Source organism: Ciconia boyciana, chromosome 5 (genome assembly GCF_034638445.1).
Source record: "Ciconia boyciana chromosome 5, ASM3463844v1, whole genome shotgun sequence".
NCBI lineage: Eukaryota > Metazoa > Chordata > Aves > Ciconiiformes > Ciconiidae > Ciconia > Ciconia boyciana.
The window spans coordinates 21000465-21025613 of NC_132938.1; the positions used below are offsets into that span (position 1 = coordinate 21000465).

At 41.3% G+C, this 25149-nt stretch overlaps 1 protein-coding gene across 1 annotated transcript in view; it reads left to right on the plus strand.

Moving 5' to 3' along the window:
* Positions 1-801: 801 nt before the first annotated feature.
* SLC34A2 (solute carrier family 34 member 2) overlaps positions 802-25149 on the plus strand; it is a 38453-nt gene continuing 14105 nt past the window's right edge. Inside the window, exons 1-5 of the mRNA XM_072861718.1 lie at positions 802-876; positions 18011-18066; positions 23891-24005; positions 24110-24247; positions 24819-24947. Coding sequence (XP_072717819.1) covers positions 23900-24005; positions 24110-24247; positions 24819-24947 — 373 coding nt within the window. The 5' untranslated portion in view covers positions 802-876; positions 18011-18066; positions 23891-23899. The remainder of the gene's footprint in view (positions 877-18010; positions 18067-23890; positions 24006-24109; positions 24248-24818; positions 24948-25149) is intronic.

A 25149-nucleotide genomic window follows, 5' to 3' on the forward strand; every position in this document is an offset into this window, starting at 1 on the left:
CTGCTTTGTTGGCTATGAGGCTATCAGCACAGAGGATAAAATACAAAAGCAAACCAAGTAGCTCTTAGCAAACCCCTCTGAACATGAGTGTTATAAATGATGGAGAAAATTTATTATCTGTGTTTGGTGAAAAGCTTAACAAGTGAATAGCAGGGCTATAGGGCCACAGAAAAGGAAAGGGATAGTTCTGCAGTATTTCTGTGCTGAAGTGCAAGCAAATGCATGGAGCCTAGATTTTAGTATTTAACACCACCAATGCCTCAAAGGTTAAGCCTCTCATCAGCTAATTATGAGCATCCTCTGTGTTGCTCTGGAAGCTGCACAGCTGCAAGGTGTGACTCTGGAGTCCTGCTGCCCATGCAACAGAGGTGTGGAGAGCTGTACCTCACAGCCTGCAGTCCCATCCATGCCTCTCCTCTTACAAGGTTAGTTTCTGTTTCCATTCTTTTTTAAAAATTGAACTATTTTTATTACGCTAGATGTATATTATTGTTATTATCCTGTTTTATTATATATTTTTAATTATACTCAGAGACATGAAGACTGTTGGTGATCAACCATACGAACAGCTATGAGAATAAGAGACGTTGAAGAAGTACCCTGAAACGTGGGATGCTGTGGTTCCTCATGTGTGCCTGTAACTTGACTGTTTGGGCCAGAAAAGGAGTGTTTGTCACAGTAAAAGGAAGCCCTTGGTAATGTCAAAACCAGTTTCATTAGATGTCTGTGGAATTTGGGCTTCTAATTCACAGAGGACAGGTCAGTGCCAGCCACTGGAAAATGGCACAAGAAAGACTTGAAGCAGTGCCAACCCAAGCTCATCTATTCATAAACAGTGCCTTTGCACAGAACTGCGTGCTTGGATCCAAAATCAAGGTAGGTGCATTAGAGAAATGCTGCACTCTATCACGTACAACCTGGTAGTTCAGACACTGCTTAGCACTGATGTGGCGGCACCACCCCAGCCCTCTGAATTCTGCTCCCTCAGAGGTATCTGTGCTCTGTTTCAGCAGTTCATGGAGACCGATGTAAGCAAGCAAGGAGCCTGAGACACACACTGCTGTTCAACAAGATATGCTCTTTGGCACTTTCACTGTAATCTCATGAAGCAATTTGTCTTACAGTCCTACTTGCTTTAGATATAAGACTAGTTCTGTGGAAGTCAGGGAGTCCATTTGGAAAGTCTGAGCAGAATGAAGCTTTTAGTGAATAAAATTGGATGGAAAAAAAAGGGGTATGGCATTAATTATTATTAACACAGAAAACCACAGATATGTAACACTTGCCCATTGCTTTCCCACTTTTGTGAATGCAAATGAGTCTTATGCTTTAATTGAATTCTCTGCAGTTTCCATCAAACATTAGCCAACACTTGCTCATCCAGAAGGTATTAACACCCCATCCCACTGATGTCAATGGAAAGAGTGGTATGGTCTGATTTTGGCAATTGGATATAGTATAAATTCAGCATAGTTGTGAATGTAGCACAAGTCTAACAGAAATCAATAACCAGATTTCTGAATGTGAATAAATAGGCTAAAGACACACATTTGGGGTTGGGTGTCATATATTGCATGACTATACATTTTTATAGGCTTACAGGTGGAGCAACAAATTCTCATATCTAGGCTTACATATATTAGTATTTCTTAATCAGCACTATGGTGTACAAAGTTGGTAAAAGCATCTATTTAAATTCTTAATGTTACTTCTGGAATAACTGAAACTGCTTTAGAATACATGTTGAATTTTAACAGTAATTCAAATAAGTATAAAAGAAGTTTGCAACATACACATAGATCCAGAGCAATAGGCATAGCTCCACAGAACACAAAGCTGATGCAACCTCTTTCAGGTTCTTTTAGAAATACTAGAAACACACTCCAGAAAATCCAAACTACAAACTTGAGCTGATGGGAATGGTGAAGCTGGACTACTCTTTATATTGAACAGGAGGCTGTTATGCCTTTTTTTTAACCTAAAAATTCCACTACTGCAGAAAGATGAAAACAGTGGAGTTAGTTTAAGATGCATATTTTAGGGTGTCTTTATTTTAAACCCAGTCTTCCTCTCATTTGCTTAAAGTCAAGCAATGTTGCTTAGGTTTGTCTTGGTTTGGGATCTTAACTACACAGAGATGTAATCCCCCGACTACTTAAAAGGGAAAGAAGAGCTTCTTAACTACTTCTGCTGCACCACGTGTTTTATGGAGTTAGCCATTTTTCTGAGAATGGCATCTCTTCATCAATAGGAAACATCTAATTTATCCTTTCTTTCTTTTTTATGGCTTGCAATCGTAGAGCGTTGGCTTGTAATCTCCTCATACTTTGCATGCTGTTTGTCACCAGAGGCAAAGCTGAGGTTTCTGTAGCATGTACAATCAACAGTTGAGCAATGGGGAATCTTTCCTTTCTCATGCTTTGCATGCCATTAGGTTTGGGGCACTGTTATTTGTTTCCTTCTTGTGAGCTGGACATAAATTAGAGTTCCTGAGTGCTATGTTTAAATATCCCATGACATTTCTTTCCTGAACTGTGTAAGTCAAAAGTCAACACCCAATCTTTCTTCACCCCTGTGATATCTGCTGATATTTGCAAAGCACTGTGCATTGTCCTAGCTGAACTCTGCAAGACAGGGGAGTGTGGTACAGTGCACGAATGTGGCTGCAGCGCAAGGGCACCTGAAGAGTATTGCTGCTGTAGAATGGCACTATCTCCAGACTAATTACAGTGTCCTCTCTGCAGTACTACTTAGGCGATGCAGTTACACTATTTTAGTTCTGGAGCTCGTTTGGCAGTAGGTCAACAAACGTAAATACTGGCTCCATGGGGCACGTAAATATATCTCAGGTCTCTGCAAAGGTCTTTGGTAGACAGCAAGTTCAGACTGCGGTCCAGCTGGCATTGTAACTGAAAACATGGTGGGGGTTTTCCCCTCCATTTTCTTCTCCTTCTTGAGGGACCATACTTTAATATTCTTAGTGCTTTGCTTCTCCTCTGTTCTGGCCTTACCCCACTGCCTTAAGGGTGGGCTTGATCTGTTTAGTCCTCTTCTCTCAGGAAGCCCTGTCCTCCCAGGGAGGATACTCACCGCTGCTATGTCTAAAGTCATCAAGTCCTTCAATCTAGTCCAGTGGACAGGAAAGTTGCTTATCACTGCCTTCTGGGAGCTCAAGATACCAAGCTTATTCCCCTGATGTAACCCATCAGTCAGCAGGGTTCACAGTATGCTGATTTAGTTCAGAAAATGAGTTTAGGGAAAGAATTCAAATGAGCAGATGTTTGTAGGCTGTCTCTTCAGTTAGTAGAGAAAAAAGCAGTGGTACTGTGGTGAGCTGCTACACTGAACACCTTCTGGAAGAGCAGGTCTCTCTGCATTGGTTATGTCTGACTGGAAACTATCAAGAGTAACCTTGTGAGGCTAAAGCTAGCTATTTCGGTGCCTCTCTTGGTTATCGGTTCTCAGGTTTTTTACATCATTTGTCTAACAGTCATTTTAACACAAGCATCCAGCCCTGTGCTCTTCTGCAATTCCCAATTGCTTCTCTTTTCTTTCTGGATGTCAAATATTCTTGCTGTGCCTTTCAATGTGCTGCATCTTCCAAATTACCCCCAAGACTTTCTGCAGTGAAGGTATATGTTGTCAGAACAAACCCTACATGATAAAAAAACCCCCATAATTCTTTTTGCCTGAGCACATTCAGTGTAAAGCTATATAAAGAACTGGCATAATACAAGTACCTGAAGGTAGACTGGCCCAGGCTGATGCCAGGCTGATGCAGATGGACTGCTTCCAGAAGCTTCCTATATTGCTTAGTGCTTTTATAGCTTTCTTATCTATAGGTTGAAAGGGAGAGTCCTCATGTGGAGGTAAATGAAATACAGATGTCAGGAATTTGTAAGGATTTTCTTTTTTTTTTTTTTTTTAAGACTATGACAAAACAGTGACTATTATGCTAGTATTCATTTCACTGAGCTTAGCCTCTTCAGAGACCAGTAGTAGTCCAGGCTGCCTACAGTTAACAGAAGACAGATCAATCTATTTTAGGTAAAGTTTTTAATGTAGGCGAATTAAACAGTTTTTGGAGGTATCCATGTTTTTCCAGTGACTAGAAAGGAACCTCAGTGTTTCTGTTGCTCCAGTGGTCAGATGGTCTTTACACTTCGGAGGATGAGGGAAAGGATGAGAACAAGGAACCAGCTCAAGAGAACTACGAGAATGAAACGTATCACCTCTGTAGTTAGGTCCTCTTGAAATAAGGAATGCAAGCTGAAATTATTGAAAGTAGTTACAGATCAGTAGCTATATCTTACAATTAAAAATCCCGGTTTTAAAGTAAATATTCAACATGTCTTTCCATGTAAAAACAAGAACATCCTTTATTTCTGTTCTATGGAGTGGAAGCTACTAGAGGGCAGTTTCCATTATCGAAAGGACCGTCTGAAAGCTTGCCCTCTTTCTCTTTTCAGCTCAACATTTTTCAAATTTTCAAGAACTGATTTTACTTTGTCTTGTTGCCTAGCATTTGGATGAATACCAGATTTAGAAAGATCTTATTTTTCTTCTTCTCCAGTGGGAATAAGGGATTTACAGAGAAGCTGCATTTTTCTAAACAGAGGAAGTTAAGATCAGCACTAGAAAGGTCATGTACTTTCTTGTTGGTCTGTATCACTAGAAAAGCCAGCTTTTAGTAATGCCATTAAACTCTACAGATCTCTGAGTTCTTTAATGATATTCATCACATCCATAAGTACTTCTTGCCTCTTCTTGGCAATTACTTGCTATTCTTATAGATAGTCACTGTTCGATCTAATCTGTTTTAAATATCTGAATCATATGAATGTAAAAGCAGTAGTGTTGAGAAGAGGGAAATTTAATGTGAATTAATGCTTAAAGAAAGGTGGAATTATCTTATAGTTTGCTTATGTATCTGTAATATATGGCAAGCAACAGCATGAGGGAGGTGTTTCTATGGGAGCATCTCTTAAAAGTGTTGTCCTCAAATTACTCCTGTGAGTCACTAGAAGAGACATAGTTAAGGAAATTATCAAAATTGGAAACTCTGTTTTGTACATCTGTTTGTTTTGGGTTTTTTTAAAGCATGTTAAGCTTTGTGTTTAACTAAATTCTTCACATGGTACTGTAACTATTGTCTATACCCATTAGCTTTTTTCTCTCCTCCTTCCCTTCTTTGAACTTCTAACTTTTAAACTTTCATTTATTATGACCTTTATGTTTTATTTGCCTATAAATGATTTTTTTTTTTAATTTCCTGAGCTTTGATGTGACTAGCTATTATTAGGATGCAAAATTTCTTCCACACATGGGCCCTCAATTCTTTTTGCATCCAAGAGTGATACACATCTAATATGGGCAACAATAAAAAGGCTATTGTTTTCTCTATTTTCTGACCACTAGGTGAATATAAGATATACATTTCTAATCTTACCATGTTTCCTTTGTAGTCTTACTCACCAGGCAATTGGTACTTGGTGTTAAACATACAGAATTTGATATGCTGGTTGCTGTGGCAAATATTGGTCACTTCTCATTGTATGAAGGGCAACTGCATTAGCTAAATGAGCTGTATCTTCAGGCCCCTTCCAGATGGCCACCTCTGCTCCAAAGCCAGCTCTGCTGCTGAGTTGCTCAGGTTATCAACTCCTAATCTTTTCAAGTGAAAATGAGTTCAAGTAGCTCTTGACCCCAGCAATTGCTATTCAAATTACCCTGTCCACAGGTGTTTGCGTGGAATAGTTGTGGTTAGAAGAGGATGTACAGTCAAGCCTTACTGGGAGTTACTCATGAACTAAACTTTCTGGGCTCACATCCTACAAACCTTTCCTCTTTTTTGAACAACAGTCCAATTCCCAGTCCAAGAAAAACCTTTCCTTCAGAAGTTTTATTGTTATAAAATGTATGACTCACGAAGAGTTTTGACAAATCAGCATTCCCTAAGAAGCTGAAGGTCCCAAACACCTACCTCCATCTCTAACCTCCTTTCCTGACTCCTCGGGGTTTTAGGCAATGCTTCAGAAAGGCAGCTTGAGTGATCTGCTCCCATTTCTCTAAAAGCGCTCAAATGACAAAACGCTGAATATATGGCCAGTGAGACACTGGAGTATTATGTTGTTCCATCAAGCTGCGATGAGTGGCTTGACGTATCTAATTTCAGTTCCAAGTTCCTTATTACCTTTAGGTACACTATTGTTGAATACAAGCCTGTGTTTCCTGTGCTGGCCTTCTACAAAATATAATTAATAAATTATACAAGCTGTTTTGAATCAAATGTAAGAAAACCAAAGTTAATTGAAAGGGCTTAAAGGTGGAGGGTGGTAGAGTGGCTTCCTTCTTCTCCACGGTCCCTGAGATGTGCCATGCTGGCTCTCCTGCCCAGTGATTTCTGTATTGGGCAAGGCTCAAGTTGTGCCAGCAAGCCTGACCAAGTTCCCGGGAAAGGTGGGAGGACTTTCCTGTGAGCTTTTCCAGCTCCTGGTTTTGTACTCAAGGGCTATGGAGTGGTTTCCTCCTCCTCAGAGGCTTCCTCTGTCCTGGCCTTTTCATCTCAGGGTGGGCAGAGGAGACCTGCCACTGCAAGTTTAGCAGCCATCCTGAGCTGGTTCTGTCTGCTTGTGTCTCTGGCTGTGAGCAGTAGTCCTGAACTCAGCAGATACCTTTCAGAGGCACGAGATGTGTGACTTGGCACCAGATGAAGGCTGCACCAGGTGAAGGCTATGCCAGCTGCTCTGCATGACACACTAAATAAAATTTCTCTGCTGTCAGGTAGGAAAGTATTTACAGTAATGACTGAAAGCGTCCCCCATTTTGTTTCTCAATATTTTTGACACACTGCTTTGTATGCCACTGCATTTGGTGAATAAGGGTTTCCAGCGAGTTCCCATGCTGCACGTGCAATCCTAGATACAGTGTGCTCTTATATGTTATTATTTGATGTAAGAGCAGCTGAGGTGATGACACGCTCTATAAGGCAGTTCTCACCTCCAAGATGTACCTAAAAAAAGAGAATTTTAAAAAGTGATATTACGTTCAAAAGCCTAGAGCCTGAAAAGGCTCACGAGTGTAAAACAGAATGAATCCTCTGTACAGCCCTTTTCTGGCTGTGGAAATGATAGGTGTGTGTTTTGTCTTTAAGTAGCAGATAATTTGTCTTTGCTTATACACTTAGCACAAGGGAGGATCCACTCCCTTTCTGTCTACTGGACAGAAAGTCCAGTGCAGGTAGGTTGTGCTAACCCACAACATTTTTGAATAAAAACATTTATTTTCTAGGCTTGCTGAATTCCTTATCTGTGTTCCTGTGAAACTGAGTATATTCTCAGAAAGGAAGTAATATCTAAATCTGGAGAAGTATTAGTGTGAGAAGTGTGACATTGGTGAAGAGCTATCTGACAGATGTATATCAGTCAATCAGTATTGACAAGGTTTGGAGTATCCTACCGAAAAACCCTGAGGACTGCAATACTAGAAATCAGTCTAAACATATATAAAATACGAAATGGGTAGATGGCAAAAGTATTAGCAGTCAACTGTTGTTGGCATTGGCTGGAAAAGTAAGTCTATGGAGAGTAGCTTATCTAGCCAATTCTGGCTCCCTATTCTTCTGTAGCACTGGAGGAGTCATCTTCCAAGACTAGCAACTCCACTGTAGCTCTAATGCCACATTTTAACTTCTTGAATCTCAAGCCAAGGCTAAAATTCCTTTAGTGAGGCTTGTTCCACCTGCCAGAGTGAATACTGTGGCAGAAATGGCCTTAGCATCCAGATTGTCCCGATTCAGAACAGAAAAAATAAAGAAAAGGTGGAGCTGTATCTTGCAAACATTTCTTGCAATCCCTGCAATCCAAAGCCCACAAAAAACTATGCATTTTCTTATCTGTGAACAGTTCTACTGTATCACCAGGATCCATGGACTAGACAAAGCATCAGCCTTGAACCTCCGGGTCTGTGAACTTTCTTTCCTTCTGGCCAATTGTACACTCTTGGGGGAGGATGAGATCTGCATGTCTCCCCATGTGTTAGAGCTGGTGAATGTTTCTGCGTGGCAACAAATTACAGCACAGCTGGGTTTGCTGGTGGCCGAGAGCGAGGACCAGCTCACACATTAACAAGTGTGACTGTGCGGAGAACGCCTCAGCCCTCATCCCCCTTCCCTTCCTCCGTGCGTGCCTGTCCTTGCAAACCACAACCAAGCTGTCAGTCGTGCGGTTTATGGGGCTTAGTGGCACTGCTGTGCCATTCCTCAGCCCTGCCAGCTCTTCCTCATCACCGAGACGGGAACCCCCAGTTCGTTCCCAGAGGATGGCCCACCTTTGTGGGTGCCGGCGTGTTATGCCGGGACAGCTGCATGGGGTGAGCCGCCCCAGCGTGCTGGGTTGCTCCTGCATCCCACGGAGCAGAGGAGAGAGGTGTTTGGTGGGGGGATGCTCTGCACTGATGGTGGTCTGGGTGTCCAGCTCAAAGCAGAGCAACCTAGCAAGGGCTGTGGCTAGGGCAGGAAGGTTTCCAGCATTTCCTTACAGCTTGTGTAAGCCCAAATGTTCTTTCAAACAGTGGCAGTGTGAGCTGCCTGTGGGCAGCCTGACTGGGTGACCAAGGGGTCACAGGGAGCCAGAGGGAACTGCTCCAGGGGTAGAGGGGACCTGATGCTGTCGCCTGACTGAGAGGTGGCACATCTTAAACAACTTAGCGGAAAGTTTTTCAGCTTTCTCAGATTGGCCACCCCAATATTCCTGTGCTTACTGGCACGGATAAAACTGCCCTAAATCACTTCTTTTAAGAAAGCGCTTTCAAGTAGAGAAAGTTCTCAGCAATGGTTGTTCAAAATAGGCATGTTCCTGACCTCTCCTTCAAAGAACAATTTTAAGCTCAGGACTACCTGGAATCTGGAAAGGTTAAAATAAGGATTGCAAAATAGAGGCATGTTGGTATTTCATGTATGGTATGCTGTCTATCCCAGGTAACATTAACTTGTCCTTCACCAGGAATTGCTCTTAACCATTTGTATCTCTCTTAATCTTACATCTTCAACATGCTGTAACAGATTAATCCCCTTTAATGTAGAATGCGTTACACAAACATCAGATTTATTATTATACTATTATCAGACATGAGTAGCCTTATGCATTTTGTTTACAGAATGCACCAAAGGTGCTGGAAACTGTTCTATATGCCTCCTGAAAGAGATCGTGCTGCCTTTGCATTAATAACATTTATGGTCTGCTTCAATCTTCAAAGTGCAAAACCAGTAGCCGAATCTGCCACATAGTAAATACTACACCTTTCAGAAAATGGTGGGCCTAATACAACAAGAAGCAGTGACTTCCCAGAGGAAATATCAGTAAGTCAGTAAAAGAAGCACAATAACGTGCTTGATTACAAATAAATGGGTTGTGGGAGCTATTTCTCCTTCCTCACACTACCCTTTGCTGTGATGGTTTGCTGTCTTCATCTTCGTAATATCCTGCTGTGTCAGAGTGCTTCATCTTTGCAGGTAACTGCATGACGTATCACAGACACGAAAGACAAACTGCAACTGGTAACAGCACTTATGTGGACTTCTGTGAGTAAAAGGGGAGGGAGTTGAATCAAGTCTTGTGCAGTTGTTTGGTGTGTGCAATCACACTGTAACCTCCACTGGAAAGCTTGACAGTTTGCTGTGTTCCTATTTTCCAGGGCTTCCTCACACTACATATTCGTTTATGAGAAATAACCACGTGTTTCCCAAGGCACCATATCTAGACACGGATGCTCGACTGCCCCCAGGCCTTGGCGTAGCTGTCGGAGTGTGCATTAAGCATCCTCGCAGGAGCAGGGGCACGTCCGGGGCTGCAGCCTGGGCCGGCGAGCACAGCCAGGCACCTCCTCCCTACCCACATCCCCAGCACCGTTTGTCCCTGCAGGCTGCGGTTCCCAGCGGGCGCCTCGGACGGGCTTTCATCCCGGGCGCAGTGTGCCCTGTTGTCCTTAATGCACCTGGGCTGAAGGAAGTCTTGGTCATTATTCCTGATGCTAAGTTTCAATGAAAAGAATAACTGCAAGCACAGGTCAATTAAATCTGATCAAGGGCTTCAGTCTGTGGAAAAGTCATAAATAATAATTACTCTGAAATGTCTGTTTTGAACATCTCTGAATATCACAAGCTCTATGTTTCATCCTCTTCTGTTTTATTCAATATTTTTCAAATAAAGAAGCTCTACAGACTTTTTTCAAACTCACATAATAATGAAACAAAGTGCTACTGTGCTATATAGCATATGAAAACCCTTGCCGTGACTAACGGGGTGAAGGCTGATAAGTCAAAACTTATTTCCTGTAACCGGTAACAGTTTATGAGGCTTGTGGAGACCAAGATGATAAATAAATAGCAGACCAGTCCAAGCATGGGGTGGGGATCAAGGACAGCACGTAACGTATTTGTAAATGGGCTATACATAATTTATTGAAATTAGCATAAAGTCACAGTTTTACAACTCTGTGAGTCTTGAGTTACACATCAGCTGTAACAGAGACACCCCTTTAAATCTTAATATATGCAAAATGACACTTGTTACCTTCAGGTTTAAAAAAAAAGTCCTTCTAGTACAATTAAGAAGCAATTCTTGTCTTGTTGCTGCCCTAATTTATGCTTGTTCCTTAAACAAAGAAACACTTAATTTTTAAAGTAATGGAAGTCTTATGTTTGTGATATTGCCATTTTATTGATACCGCAACAATTTTAATGAAAGTGCATTAACTGATTATTACATCTATGCTCCTACAGAGTGATAGAGATACTTAGCAAGACTCAAAAGCAAGAGCTTAATTAGGTCATATTATGCCAGGAAACTTATGTTCATCAATAAGCATAATATTCAGGCTTAAGTTTGAAGAGGCTTTAGAAAGCAGACAAAATATATATATATCCAGAGGTTTATCAGCTGATCTGTTCAAGAGAGGCAAAATTATATTTTCCTATGCAGAGGAATTGTTCATAATAATTTCAATAGTTAACAGCATCCACCTTTTACAGCAAGATGGTCTCTGCTGTATTACCTCTTCGGACTTGAGCGATCAGCCAAAGTTTGGATCTGTTTGCTTTAGGAAAAAAAGCTAAGGATGCAGTCAGGTATGCTTGAAGTATCCCTCTATATTTCCAAGAAATGTTCAAATTCCTGTTCTGTGAATTCAGCTTATGAACAGGACAGAGCATATTTTGCTGTGATTTGATTTTTAAACCCCTTGGTTAATTTTCCCTGCCTCACTGCTCGAAGCATCTTTCTGCCAGCACTGAGCCCAGAGGTTCAGAAGTTTATTCAGTACCTTTGAGTTCTGCCCTGTGTGTCCCCGCATGAAAGGCTGTTACATATTTTCCTTGTAAAGAGACTCAACTGCACTAAAAACACTCGCATCAGTTTCTGTTTTTTAATGGAAACTGGCAGAGAAAACCCTGCATATCGGCTAAGGCTGAGGGCTGCGAGGAAATGCTTTCTGTCTTGGATCCCTCTTTAGGTTTACATTGTGGCTATTACAGTCTTCCTTTGGAAAAGCAAATATTGGTCTCATTACTCCCTTAATTACCCCTTATAAAGCCAAAAATATTTGTGTAAAAGGATGAACTGTAAACAGTTAAAAAGCAGCTACTGCCTGTGTGCCTTGGTCCATATGATGTATTATGTACGCACATGTAAGTTCTAAGTCAATAGGAATTGTAATTATGTGTCTGCGGTAGATTTTCATTTTCAATAGTTTACAAAGAAGCTATGCCGTTAACAAATGGAGACTGTCTTCTTATTCTAGCGAAGTCACTCATTACATGGATCTTAAAGAAGTGTATAAGAAGTCCACGGGAACAGAATTATGTTAAAGAAAAGAAAGCATTAAATTTTTCCGTGTGGACTTTGTTGTGAAGGCTGAGGACCAACATGAAATTTAAACTGCAAGGAGACTGGGGATGGCTCCTGCACCACGTACAGTGTCATCTTTCTGAGAATAAAATCCTCCAAAACCATCCACAGTTTTTACAGGTGACAGTAGGATTGGATCAAAACAGTTCATGTGGCACAGGTGTTGTGGGGAGAAGTTGCTGTGACAGAAGGAGAAAATTCTGCTGATGAGGGGCGCAGAGAGGTCTTCTAACTGCAAGATCTCACAACTGTGCAGCAAAACTAATTTGCCTAATGCAGTAAGAAAATGACAGTAATGCTCACTCCAGAGAGGGCCATCTCCGCACCCGGGTCTTTAAATGACTTGACCTGAGAGCCTTTACTGATTATTCTGGCAGAAATATTAGATGATAATCATACGTAATCACTCACGAACTATATTTTAAGGACAGTTACTGTATTTGAGATTTATTGCATACCAGATGGTTTAATTTTGCCGTTAATTTTGCAGATCTAGTTTAAAGATCTGTACAGAATTAGCATGTTGGATAATTAGTTGTATGGAAAGTAAGTTCAAATAAAACAGATTTATTCTTTCACCTTATGGCAACAGATCGCCTTTAAGGTACTTCACCTAAAGTTGCCCAAAAGCTGTTTCAGAGATGAAGATTGAGGAAGGAGGTACTGCCAAGCATTTCACAACAATAAGTAACAAACGGTGTCATCGGTGAAATAATTTGCAATTTTTAAACTAGAGTTTGAGGTGTTTAAGGCTAGATTTGGAATGTACAATTCTATACTGAATTAGTGCATATATACCCTTTGAAAAAGTAGTGTGTTTGTGGGAGAGTATTTATTTTGGCAGAAGTCCTCATTTTAAGTCATTCTCAAATGCGCCTTTTAGGCAGAAGTCATTTTGGTAGAAGAGAAAGAAGCGTTGTACGCTCATGGAGTTGTCCATGTGGCTGTTGTACCTGAGCAGCAGCTCTGCAGACAGCGTGTGGAGGCCAGCAGGCTGTGCAGCGCCGGTGCAGAAGAAGGGGACAGGCTGGAAATGTGAGATGAGTCTTCTCTTCAGTATAAACACACTCAGCTGGCTGGCTGGTAATTATACTTGCTCATCCTGCTACCGGCAACACCATGCCTAGTGTCAGCCAAGGGTTAACAAATTGTGCAGGAAGAAAACAATAGATTTCTTAAAGAAAAAATCTTTGAACTCTCTGTGAATAATAAAGGAGTCAACGACACCTACTTTCCCGAAGCACTTTGAGATCTGTAAATGAAGGTTTACATAAGAGTGTAAATATTATTATTTATTTAAGGGCTCTCACGTTTCCCTTCACCACTTCTCTTCTTCTTCTTCTTCCCCGTTACTTGTTTGTTGGGAAGATGCTATTTGCATTCATGAGTATATGTCCACAGTGGGAGGCAACGGGAGGATGCGGAATATGGGATTGGTTGAGAGAGTGAACAGGAGCAGGGAGCGTAGGGGGTATGGGGTGGGGGCGAGGCAAGGGGAGAGACTATAAAAAGAGTAAGAAAAGGTTAGCAAGAGGGGAATAATATTGGGTTTCTTTTGCGATTAAATATTTCTTGCCCTAAAGCATCAGCAGGCCTTTGTTTTGGGGTTGGGGTTTTCTAATGGACATGTCTTAAACCTTTTAGTTAAACATTCAAGACAAACAATAAAAGTTTAGAGCAGCTATGATAAAAAATGGTTTGAAAATGTATCTGGGCTTTCGCTTTCAAAGCAGGTGATACTCAATGCTAAAAATTCGTATTTTTAGCATTCTGGCTGAAATCAAATTCAGGCTAGTACTGGTGCATTTTTTTCACGTGCCACGTTTTAGTCTGTGCCGTTTTGCCTGTCGTCGTGCCTCCTCTGGGAGAGGGTAGAAGCGCTTGCTGTCTCGCTGCAGGGCTGGGCAGAGCTCCCACTGCTCCGAACCCACAGTCCCCCTGTGCCTGCACTGCAGGCTCTGGATGAGCAGTCCCTTACGTTTTGGTAAATGTTGAGAATGGGCACTGATATATGTTAGTAGCAAAACATCGACTAAATAGGAAGTTAAAATAAGATACTCCAGGAAGAATAAAAACAATTGTAATATGTGACTTTAATGGAAAACATAGCTATCACAGAGGATGTGAAGAAAACAGCCCCACTAACTTGTAGCCCAAGGATGCATTTGTACTGACAAAAACATTTGAGGCATGGTTGTAATGAGAATAAGCTGATTTGATAAGACCAAAACAGAGTCCCTTTTTCCTTTGAAACACAGCTATCTGCCTAAAATTGTTGGCCATATTATTCCTTCATAAAAACTTTCCTGTATTGAAATATTTCTTTTCCTTTTTAGCTGTGAAAGCCCTTCCTGTAGTTTTTCTCTTTGTGACTCCTTCACTTCACATTTTATTTCCCCCTCCTGTTCCTGGCATTGCCTCTGTTGAATGCTGCCTCTTTATGACTTTATTCATTACTCAGCTCTGGAAGTATGTTAACTACCATAACTCCATTATTTTTTTTGCGTATCATTTGTGTGAGACGAAGTGCATGGCATTGCAATACAGAAACTTATGATAGGATCCAGGTTCTTTATACATTAAATTAGGTGTTTTCTTATTGCTGGCAAAGTAGTCCTAGGAGTTCTTCTTTACTATTTCCAACTATAGTAGAAATATTGGGCAAAAAATTGGTCTGAGGATGCATTGCAGCCATACCCACCTAAAGCAGAAGAGTACAGGATAGCTAAAAGCAGACCATTTCCTGGTAGGCATTGAAGCTTCAAAGACAAATTTACACTTCTTACTGGAAAATAAATTAATTAATCAGCTACAAAGTTGTAGCATTTACTTTCTGTTCCAAAATCAAAGCATCCTATATAATGCCAGGGTCAGAGTCTGCTACAAATATCAATTCCTAGTAAATACCCAGGTCTATATCAATGTGGGATTTAATATTCACAAAACATACCTGACTGGGTGTTTTCATTAATAAACCGTATTGTTAAAATGTTTACATGCAGAATACATTTCAGACAACAGAGAAAGCCAGGGCTTAAATTCTTCCAGGTAATTGCACAAAGAAGGAAGGTGTTCTTCAGCTGAACAGGGGTAAGTCCTTAACCAAATAACTGCTCTGGCTGTAATTCATATTGCAATCAGCACTGGTCTCTCTCGTTAATGATCAGGGCTTTGTGTTTTACATATCTGGAAGAGGGAAGGCTAGTCTACACTAATGCAGTTCCCAAATGTGGACAACTAGGTTGGACACTGGTAGGACACTTGTAGGACAACAACCATTCAAGGTTTCTGAAGAAGTTAAAATAGAAGATGTTGTTTCCAAATGATGGAAACAATACCAATTCTCTTCAGAAAAGAGCCATGTAACTGTTTTCTGGAGTCCCAACTTCTCGAATGCACAGTAAGTGTTTAGCTGTGCATTCTTTGGATTTGTGGAACACTGAAAATTAAATTAAACTGTAAGAGAGAGTTTCTCTCCTGATGTTAGCTGAGAGTCTTGCTCATGCATGCTGTCTTTTGAAGCTGTGTCTACTAAAAGAGCAAACCTCATCCTGTGAATATTTTTGTTAGTGAATATATATCTCGGGCTGCTCTGATACCTTTGCAGGATGGATGACCACTTCTTTTACTTCCCTTTATTTTTATTTTAATTGTGACTTAGGTGCACTTGGCTTACTGTACTAGGGCCTGGGTCTTAAAGATGAACGGGGTTGACACTTGCACAGCAAGTACCCCTTTTGTATGGGAGACCTGTAAGGGAGCTTGTGGCACAGATCTCTGTTATGTAGACATGTTTCTTGCCTGTGTTATAACTTCTTGCAACATATAACAGTGACTGGACAGAGTTCACCTCTCACAGAATTTGCACATGCCAGGAATTTTTTCTCATTCTGTGTTTGAGACATTTTCTGTGGTTGCACCGCCTGCTAAATGCTAACTATCGCAGGTACTATTCCAAGTAGCTGCAGAGTAATCCAGCACCTTTGTGATAGGAAATCAGACCCTTCAAATTTTCTTGCTTGCTTTGTTTTATTAAATGTTCCCTATCCAATAATATTTTTTGAAATTAGGTAAGTTGCTTCAAAGTAAACCCTAAAGGGGGAAAAAAGAGCATTGGGTTATTCTTCCTTAGCAGCAGCATCTTTTGAATCTGTGCTGGATGCATGAAAAGCGCTCTGGACTACCGCTGTGACTGCTGTGGTGTCCCAGGAAGAACTTCAGCCTCTTCTCCTCTGATCCTGAATGAGGGAAAGGCTTCTGGGACAAATAACACCCACCTTCATCCCTTGTGGCTAGCTCCTTATGGAGACTCTTCCAGACTGACTCTGCAGAGGTCCACCCTGGACTTCCAAAGACAGACTGTAGATTGCCTGCCTTTGTGTGAGCGGCTGTTTTTTTTTTCCTAAAGGTTTTTTTGGGAATATGACGGGTCTGATGTAGGATTGTTGCCTTCCTAAAACATTAACATGGTCAGCGCATAGGATTGTGGTTAGCAAATGGAATGAGCAGCATTGGAATAAAAATGCTGTGGAAGACGTCACCACGCGCTGGCTGAGCCCTAACTGGGTACCTGGAACGTGCCCATCTCGTACCTTCTCACTGTCAGAGCTGGGTTTCACAAAGGGTGACTCAGAAGAGAATAAGCCACAGCTCAGAGAAACAAGAAGGATTCCCAGTTAAAAGCTTCATCTGATTTACTACATGTAAGGCATCAATGAAAAACTACTATTTTTAGATGCAATGTTGAAGTATGCTTCTGTTAAGAAAACTGAGGCTGTGAGCCACCAAGATGGACCTTGGGTCCATTTTCCATCACTTCTTCCCACTTTGGACTGTTCTCTGCTTTGCGCAGAAGAAAAATCAGTTTCCTTTCCATAGCCGTCTCTGTGCAAACTGCAGCTGGGAAGGCGAGGCAGGGCTGGTGCTTTCATCCTTGGGCTCCGGCATCAGCCGTGCCCAGGGTAATGGGGGCGGCGGGGTGTATGCCAGCAGAGCCACTGAGGCCAGGGGAGGTGCTCAGCGGTTCCGCCGCCATGGCGTGATGCTGCGTACGGGGCTGCGGAGGCTTTTACGATCACCGCTTATTAAACATTTCTGATGCCAACGCAGGGGAAAAGTAAGTTCTGACTCACGGCTCCAAAGGCTGGGCGTCTCTGCGGGACTGAAAGGTGCAAAACGCAAGAGTTTTATTTTTCTAGGTTACTAAGTCACTAAGCTGCTGGGAGATATGACCACGTACACGCAGACAAAGCAGATCTGCTGATTAGGCTGCTGGTTTACAGCTTATTTTCTCAGTATAAGTTGCCTGTTGAAACAAAAAATTCGAAGGTAATAAAGCTACAGTGCCTAACGCAGTCCCACCCCCCAGCTCCCCATTAAGCTTATCAATAGAACAGACAGCAATGCTAGTGACTGCTTTGTCTAATCCGTAATACCGTACTGTATTTATTGAATAACCTATCTATTTATCATATAGTCTTCCTCGCTAGTGTTCTGAATGCAGTTATCAAAGGTGTCCTTACATCTTTAAATCTCATTTAGAAGGAGAGCCACAGCCAAAATGCTAATGAGCTCGCCTTAATTGTAAACATTGAGCACTGATGAGAATGAAACTCCATCCTCTGTTCTCAAAGAAGTTCTTACCTCTTTCCTACTTACCCCGCTTTTTTTCTGATTCTCCTTCACTTCTGTTCTTAGGCAGACTAATAGGCACCTGAACAGACAAATAGCAGTACTACATCTTCTTCACACCCTTTCGACAGACTTTTGAGATTGCAAAATATTTTTGGAAAATTATTATTGGAAAAAAGATTACTGCATGATCAGGCAGACAGCAATTTTTCAGGCTGGAACAAACCATTCCCCAGCATTCACATGAACACATTAGTAACTCGTACTTAAATGTTGATGGGACATTTTTTAGAATGTGATAAGTGTGAAATAGCCTGTCGTTTTATCAGGCTTGGTTGCTGCCCACTCCTGCTAAAAAAAGGTTGATTGTGATCATTAAGTTGCAGGTAGGCAGTGCCTCTGGACTGTAAAATAGGAATGTTAGTGCGCAGTGATGAAAGCAAACTTTGCTCAACACCTGTCTATATATATTGCAGGTTTCAGTGGCTGCCCAGTTGATCCGTTCGCTCTGTTGTCTGGGAATAAAGAAGTGGTAAGTAAGAACAACTAAGACTAAGTTTTCTTTTCTTCTTTTTCGAACTTGTTTAGCTTATAAATCCAAAGCTCTGTTTTTGCAGCTCAAGGAGTGACAACAGAGAGCTAACGTGGGGAACGGGAGTGGCATGTGAACTGTCATGCACTTGTTAGCATTTTCACCTTGTGTTCTTTCCACTGCCTTTATATTTTAAGGAAGTGATAAAAAATCATAGTTCTAAAACAAACTGTGCTACTTTTCGTCTGCAAATAACTAGATCTATTTTTATGGAATATGATAAAGAAAAAAAGCATTTTATTAGCCGCTGTCAAAAAAACGCCCAGAAATAACTGCTTATAGCATAAGAAAGTATTGTTTTAACTGTTATTTGGACTGAAAAGAAGTGAGATTTTAAGTCATAGTAAACAGTGGTATTGGATACTGGAAAATGTCTAGGATATGATTAATGAAACATTGGAAGGAAATACTGTCAGTTCGTGTGTTAGCATAGATAGCATGCAAAGTCTCTGTGCTGCACTACGGCTGTGTCAGGCTATTCTTGATGGAAACATTTTCTTATGCTAATTTGGTTTGATACATGGAGGTAAAAGGAATACATTAGTCTAATGTAGTTAGCTCAACTAATGTGGCAGTAGGCAGAAATCAACTGGTTTCTCAGTAACTTTTATTAGCAGCCCTTCCTTTAGATCAGTAAGTGTTTTTAATGTCATTACTTTTTCCTCTCTCGATTCTTTACTATGTGTTTTGTGTTCGGGATGGGGTAGATCTGTTGTATTTTCTTGTTGGTGGGATTTTTTTTGTTTGTTTTATTCTAAAAAAGTTAGTTTTTAATTGAAATACCTAGTAGGCATTTCAAGTAGTTCACTGATGTTTTCTGGCTCTGGCTCCTCAGTGGCAGTGTCCGGTGCTTTGCGTGGTTGTGAACGCAAAAATTGATGTTTGGTATTTGTTTTCTCTCTGCATTTACTTAGAAATTAGTTCTCTTTACTAGTTTGTTTTACATGGTTTTTTAGTTTTGCTATGTGTTAGATCCAAGCTTGTGAGCAATAAGTCTCAGGGATCTATAGGAATAAACAGTGAGCACAATGCTCATTTTTTTTAGCTTTCACATATCTATTTTTTCCTTTACTACTACATTAGTTGAAAGTTTACATCCTGGCTAAGCCTGCGAACTTATTCAGATAAAAAGCCCCAAGGAAGCGGCTGGTACCAGAGCAAAGGCAAGACTTGCTCCTAGCAAGGCTGAATCATTGCTGGTGTTTATTTAAGTCGTCGCCTGTTCTGTTGCACCTGGGGCTTTGTGGCTGCCATGGAACAGGTTCTGGGGTAAAATTATCAGCTGATGTAAAGCTGCTGAATGAATTTGTGCTGGCTGAGGATCTTTCCTTTCCTGTCTCTACATAATGTACTTCTATGTCAGAAATGATAAATTTTGAGGGGGGAAAAACCCAATATTTCTTCAAACTGTGTATAAGAAGGATTGCTATGTAGCTTGGTATTTACTCCTATGAAGTATGTGTGGTAAATATTCATATTTACTAAGTCATATAGTTGGATATCAGATTAGCTGATAAATCCCTTTTTAAGATAAAAACCATAGCACAGTCGTGAATGACAAGAAAGTGATGTGTATTTTGTAGAAAAGCTGAGAGAGAAGGAGAGCAAGTGAGAGAGGGGAGAGCCTGGCTGAACCCAAAACTTGATTTGGAGCTGCTTAAGCAACCTGTAGGCACATGTATGGTCACGTCGGTGGTTGTTGCAGTTATTACCAGTTGGTTTTGAAAATATTGCTATTTTCTTCAGTACTTTTATTTCATCTTGGTTTGACTGGGTCTGTTCCCCTGGAGGTTAGATTTCTCTAAGGCTTACTGCTTCATAGTTCTTATTTCAGGCACAACGTGGCCTTTCAGTGAGCTGTCACGGGTGGAGAGGTACAAACAATACCATCCAGGCACGTGCAAGTGGTAGTTCATATTCTACATGTTAAGTCCAGCAAAATAAATAGATTTACAACTGTTTCTGGTTTAAAACTGAAAAGCACCGAGCGTCTAGCCCTGCAACCGAGGCAATGCTGTTACAGTCCAATGATTCACTGAGGAACGCAATGTAGGGCAACTGCATGACACCTAGTGTTGCTCAAATAATTCCCCAGAGACTTTAACTCTTTGAAATGCTGCAATGAGAGAGCGAATATGGCTATAAAAACCACCGGGGCCCACTTTGGCTTTTGGCTTCGACTTTCTCTCACATTTTATTTCAGAATTTGAATGCCATCGTTTCCATCTATCTCCCTCTTAGGAGCAGGAGGTTTCAGTTTCTTTTGGAGTTAGAAAGGATGTCACACGTAGTTAGCATTTTCCGAAGGCGAGGAAAGACTATACTTACACCGAAAGGAGCACACACGGTGGTGTGAGAGGATTTGCCACGAGGTTCACGGAAACGGACTGGATTACAGTTTGCCCAGGCATTAGTTTTCAGACCTTTGCAATATGCATAGCATATTTTGACCTGCCGCTTTCAGGAGGAAATTAGCTCCCATTTCAGCGCAGCTCCAAAGAGGTGGATATCCAAAGCGCCAGTGCTTATCCGGATGTGAGCTCCACGACTACGCCCTGGGTGCAGGCATCTTGGCCGGCGTTCTGACAGCTAAGGCGGGAACCGGACGCGTGGCGCTGAGACACCGGTGCTGAGACACCCGGGCTGGCACGGGGTCGGGCAGAGCTCATCGCTCTGGGCACCTCATCCAGCAATTGTGGCTATCCTGCCTTTGGACCTGGACTGGTGCGTCCAGCTGAACATAGCTCCTTGTTGCGGCACGCATCGTCACCGGCCCATCCTCCGGCCGTTCTCTAACATGTTCCTTCGCAGTGTAGTTATGTCTTCGGTGTTCAAAAGTAAACCACTATTAGGGTTTTCATTGTCATTTATATCTTGCGTCAAATGATGTTGGTCTTTTATACCGCACTTGACGTCAGCCTTTCCAAAGACGCAGCTAATATGAGCTGCTGGGGAATTATGCAGTTAGCTTTGTCACCCCACTGCTCTGCTCCTCTGCAGCACCCAGATTTTCTTCTGGGTATTTTCTCAATATGTTAATGTCTGCATTAGGGCCAAGGAAGAATTCTTTGAAGGGAAAACTGTAGAATGTAGATTATCCTTGTAGCACAGTGATTAATTAACAGTAAATAGCTGTGGCCGGGACTCTAGCAAACAGAGTATTGGGTGGCTGTAAACTATCTTCTCAGCTGTTCCTCTTAACGAGAGTTGGGATCTGGAGAAAGCTGACAGCTTTGGTAGCACTTCAAGGACCTAGATGGTTCTGCTTTCACCAGTCCTTGATACCAATCACACAGAATGGGCCATTCTAGTAATACCTCTGCAAACCCAAATGCACGAGACAAAAACTGTAAGGACCTCCGGTATTCAAGTCTACCTTCCCAAATCAGAGGCTGACTAGGACTCATATGAATAATTTTATATACATACCTATAAAAAAACTTCCTCCACAGAGGTGGTCAACTCTCATTCTAGGGTATTTAATCACATAAAGCAAAAACAATAATAATACATGACGTACCTGTGGGATCCTGAGCACCTCAGGAACATGAGAGATGCTTATTATGAAAAAATGCCCTGCTGAATTCTTGAATGGGGAGAGTTTATTTAGGAGACATAGAGGCTGTTTGTCTGTTGAAGTTTTCAAGCTCCAGTTTCTCCAGTGAATGCATCAGCTCAATTTCCGTACAGTAATCATGCAGGCTGAATCCCTCATTTCCATACTGAGTGTAACAGAAGAGCTGTAAAAGTACTGATGGCATCTCTAGGGCTGGTGGTGTCCAGTATATTCTGTCTCTCTCCATGGTGGGAATATGTTGTCAATGCAACTTCACATCTGAATTTCCAACGCATTTTCACGATTGCATTTCACTGAAGAAGCACTTGCTCTGAGCAGTTATTTTTTTTAGAGTTCTTTGAATGCTGAACATGTATAAATTAAACTCGTTTAACAAGACGGAGGTGTTCTGGCATGGGTGGGGCTTGGAGGTTGTTCTGGCATGGGTGAAAATATGAGAATTTGCTCCAAGCAAATGGAAACCCTTGTTGAAACAAGCAAGAGTGATTTTCTTCCATCTGTTCTGAGATCTTTCTTTGTGTATCTTGGGAGCTGCTCTGGATCTTACGCCACAGATAAAGAATGTGTAAAAGCATAGTTTTTGCTAATGGGATTGTAGAATAAGTTTTCCTGCTTATGTGGAAGGGGAGATACTCTTTTCTTTGTGGAGTGCCAGAAAACAATACCCTCCTCTGTTACAGTAAGACACGACTGATTTTGTCTGTGACATTTCCTTCCCAGCTAAAGGAAGAGGATGTGTGGCTCCTTGACGTGGGCAGGGACAAAACATTTTCACCATCAGCTACATAAAGTATTATGATTAAATGAATGATTAGTTATACTCCCTTAGAGTGGCTGCTAAATGCAGGTGGATCTTGTTTACGGGAGCATGATACCAAATCTGACACTGACTTTTGGAGGCTGGGCACAGGTGCCCTGTTTATGAGGAGCATTGCAGACAAATTCACTCACCAATGTTTCAGCTGCGTGGGTGCCAGATGTGGCAACTCTGCCCGCGGCACTGACTGACTCGTGTGACAGAGAGGGTGGAAGAGGCAGACCCAAAGGTGAGGCTTTTCTGGGTAGGGTTCACTTCTCCCATCATTTCCACTGAGTTTTTGGTCATGCTGGCTGAGCTAACCAACAGCCTTACGAGCCTAGAAAGGTAGAAGTATTATCATATATTGCCTCGGCTCCCCATGGTCACCTCCCCCCTCTTTCATGTCCCTCCCTCTGGCTTCTGATATTGGTGAAGTAAATAAGTAGGACTCTTCCAGGTTTTGGTTCAAGGAACAGGTGCCTCCTCCTCTTGTGCCTGGGCTAGGTCTGTCACATGTACTTGTACCTGTGCTGGCAAGATTTGGCCATGTGATGTCTTATTTTTTAAGTTATTATTTGTTAATATTACAATGCATGTCAAATGTGCTCAAAAGGGGTCAGGAAAGAAGAGGTTCAGGCAGAGAGCCTACGTGAGATGGGTGAGCCTGACCTTGCTGCCACTAGCTCAGCTTCACTTGCAGCATCAGCTGTGAGTTACAGGCAAATATAGACCTGCAAATGGCCACTGCTGTCTAATTATGCTCTTGTCCAGTCGTTCAGCAAGCATCATTCTGGAGCTTGAAACTCTGGAGTCTTCCTCCGCCTTGTCCAGGGTCACGTTCCCCTCCATGCTTCCGTGGGAATGAACAGTAAAGCCAACAAGAAGATTGTGTTTAGCATGTGTGACCCAAACTAGGAAATTCTTTAGGGAAGAACTTTCTTTGCTAAGGTCTGTATATTGAGTTACCAGTTTGGTAATGGCAGTCAGTTAAATCCAGAAGGTGGAAGAAAGTAAAACAGTTCTCTGACTTTTTGCTGAAAGGAGATAAAATGAATTAAAGAAAAAAAATGCCTTAGGTTTGGAAAGCAGAGGAATGTTTGCTTTCATGACAATTAAAAGTGAACAAAAATACAGGAATGAGATGGAAATAATTTTTTTAATTGTGTAAATTGCACAAATAAATCAACTGTGTGATTTAAAAAATAATTGAGAAATCGATTTTGCAAATAAAGCAATAATTCATAAAGACTAGTAAAAAGCTGTTTTCATGGACAAATTGCTTCCATTCCATTTCCATCTCTTTGGCTCTTAATCATATTTCTCACATATCCTGTTGTAAGTTGAATATTTTGATTGCACGTGCATTTTAATCAGCACTGCTTTGTTAGTCACAGATCATGGCTCCCTGGCCTGAGGTGGAAAAGCCTGAAACCAATAACTACATTGGGGACTCTTCCAAACAAAACCAGAACATGACTGGGAAAGAAGGAGAAAATCACAAAGGTAATGTGTGTTCACCTGTGAGTTAGAGAGATATATATGTTTTGGGGCTCCTTGGAGAAGATGGAAAGTAATTAAACCCTTTTTTAAATGTTCTATTTCATCAGGCAATGTGGCTTCACTTGGAAATAAAGGGGAAATTCAACCTGCATTTTCCACAATAGCCTTGATAGATGAGACGAGGCCAGAAGAAGATGACCCATGGGCTCTGCCGGAACTGCAGGACACTGGGGTCAAGTGGTCAGGTAGCCATTTCTCAGTAAATAAGTTACCTCTATTTATTTTTGCCATCACTTCTGCTCTCTTGGTCTCAGTTATTCTTCTGAAATGATACTTGCTGCAGAATTGAATTTAAGATTTCAGGAGTTTTCACATGTAGGCTTTACACACTGTCTCACCTTCCCCAACAGTGAATGGGGATATTATATTTAGTCAGTTAAGAATCTGGAAATCATGCTGCTTACCTTCCTTAAAACACAAGGAGATATATGGAAAACAATCCAAAACTAATATGGTTTTATATCCAGGCTCCTATTGGTCTGCCTTTACTCCGTAGGATGACTGTGTAAAATGGAGGGTCAGTCTCAGACTTCATAAGGCTTTTGTCATATACCAAAAGCTTTTACATGGTAAAACTAGGTAAACGAACTACCTGCTTCTGCAGTTAAAATTTGATTAAGAAGAACATTCTTTCAAGTTTAATCACACACTGGGGTCACAACACTGTCTTTGACTCCGTAGTGCACTAGATTGTTCCAGAGGAGAACACCAGATACATCAAGCAAGTCTTTTATGCGTAATGTATTTGTTTTGCAGAACTGGATAGAAAAGGAAAAATCATTCGTGTACTCTACGGGATAGGGAAGTTTATTATGCTACTTGGATTACTCTACTTGTTCGTGTGTTCTCTGGATGTACTGAGCTCTGCTTTTCAACTGGTAGGAGGTATGAAAATGCCTAAATTACCAAGAATAAACTATGAATGAGGCAGTAAATGTAATCTGAGTGGCTAAATTACAAGTATCACTCTTCAAGAACATTCTCCATAGATTTATGTTTTGAGATATAGATTCAGAAGGAAGTAGCTCTGATTGAAGACTGACGGTTTATTTGAACGGTTTATTTGAAAGGGCCTTTGTTTCTCAAA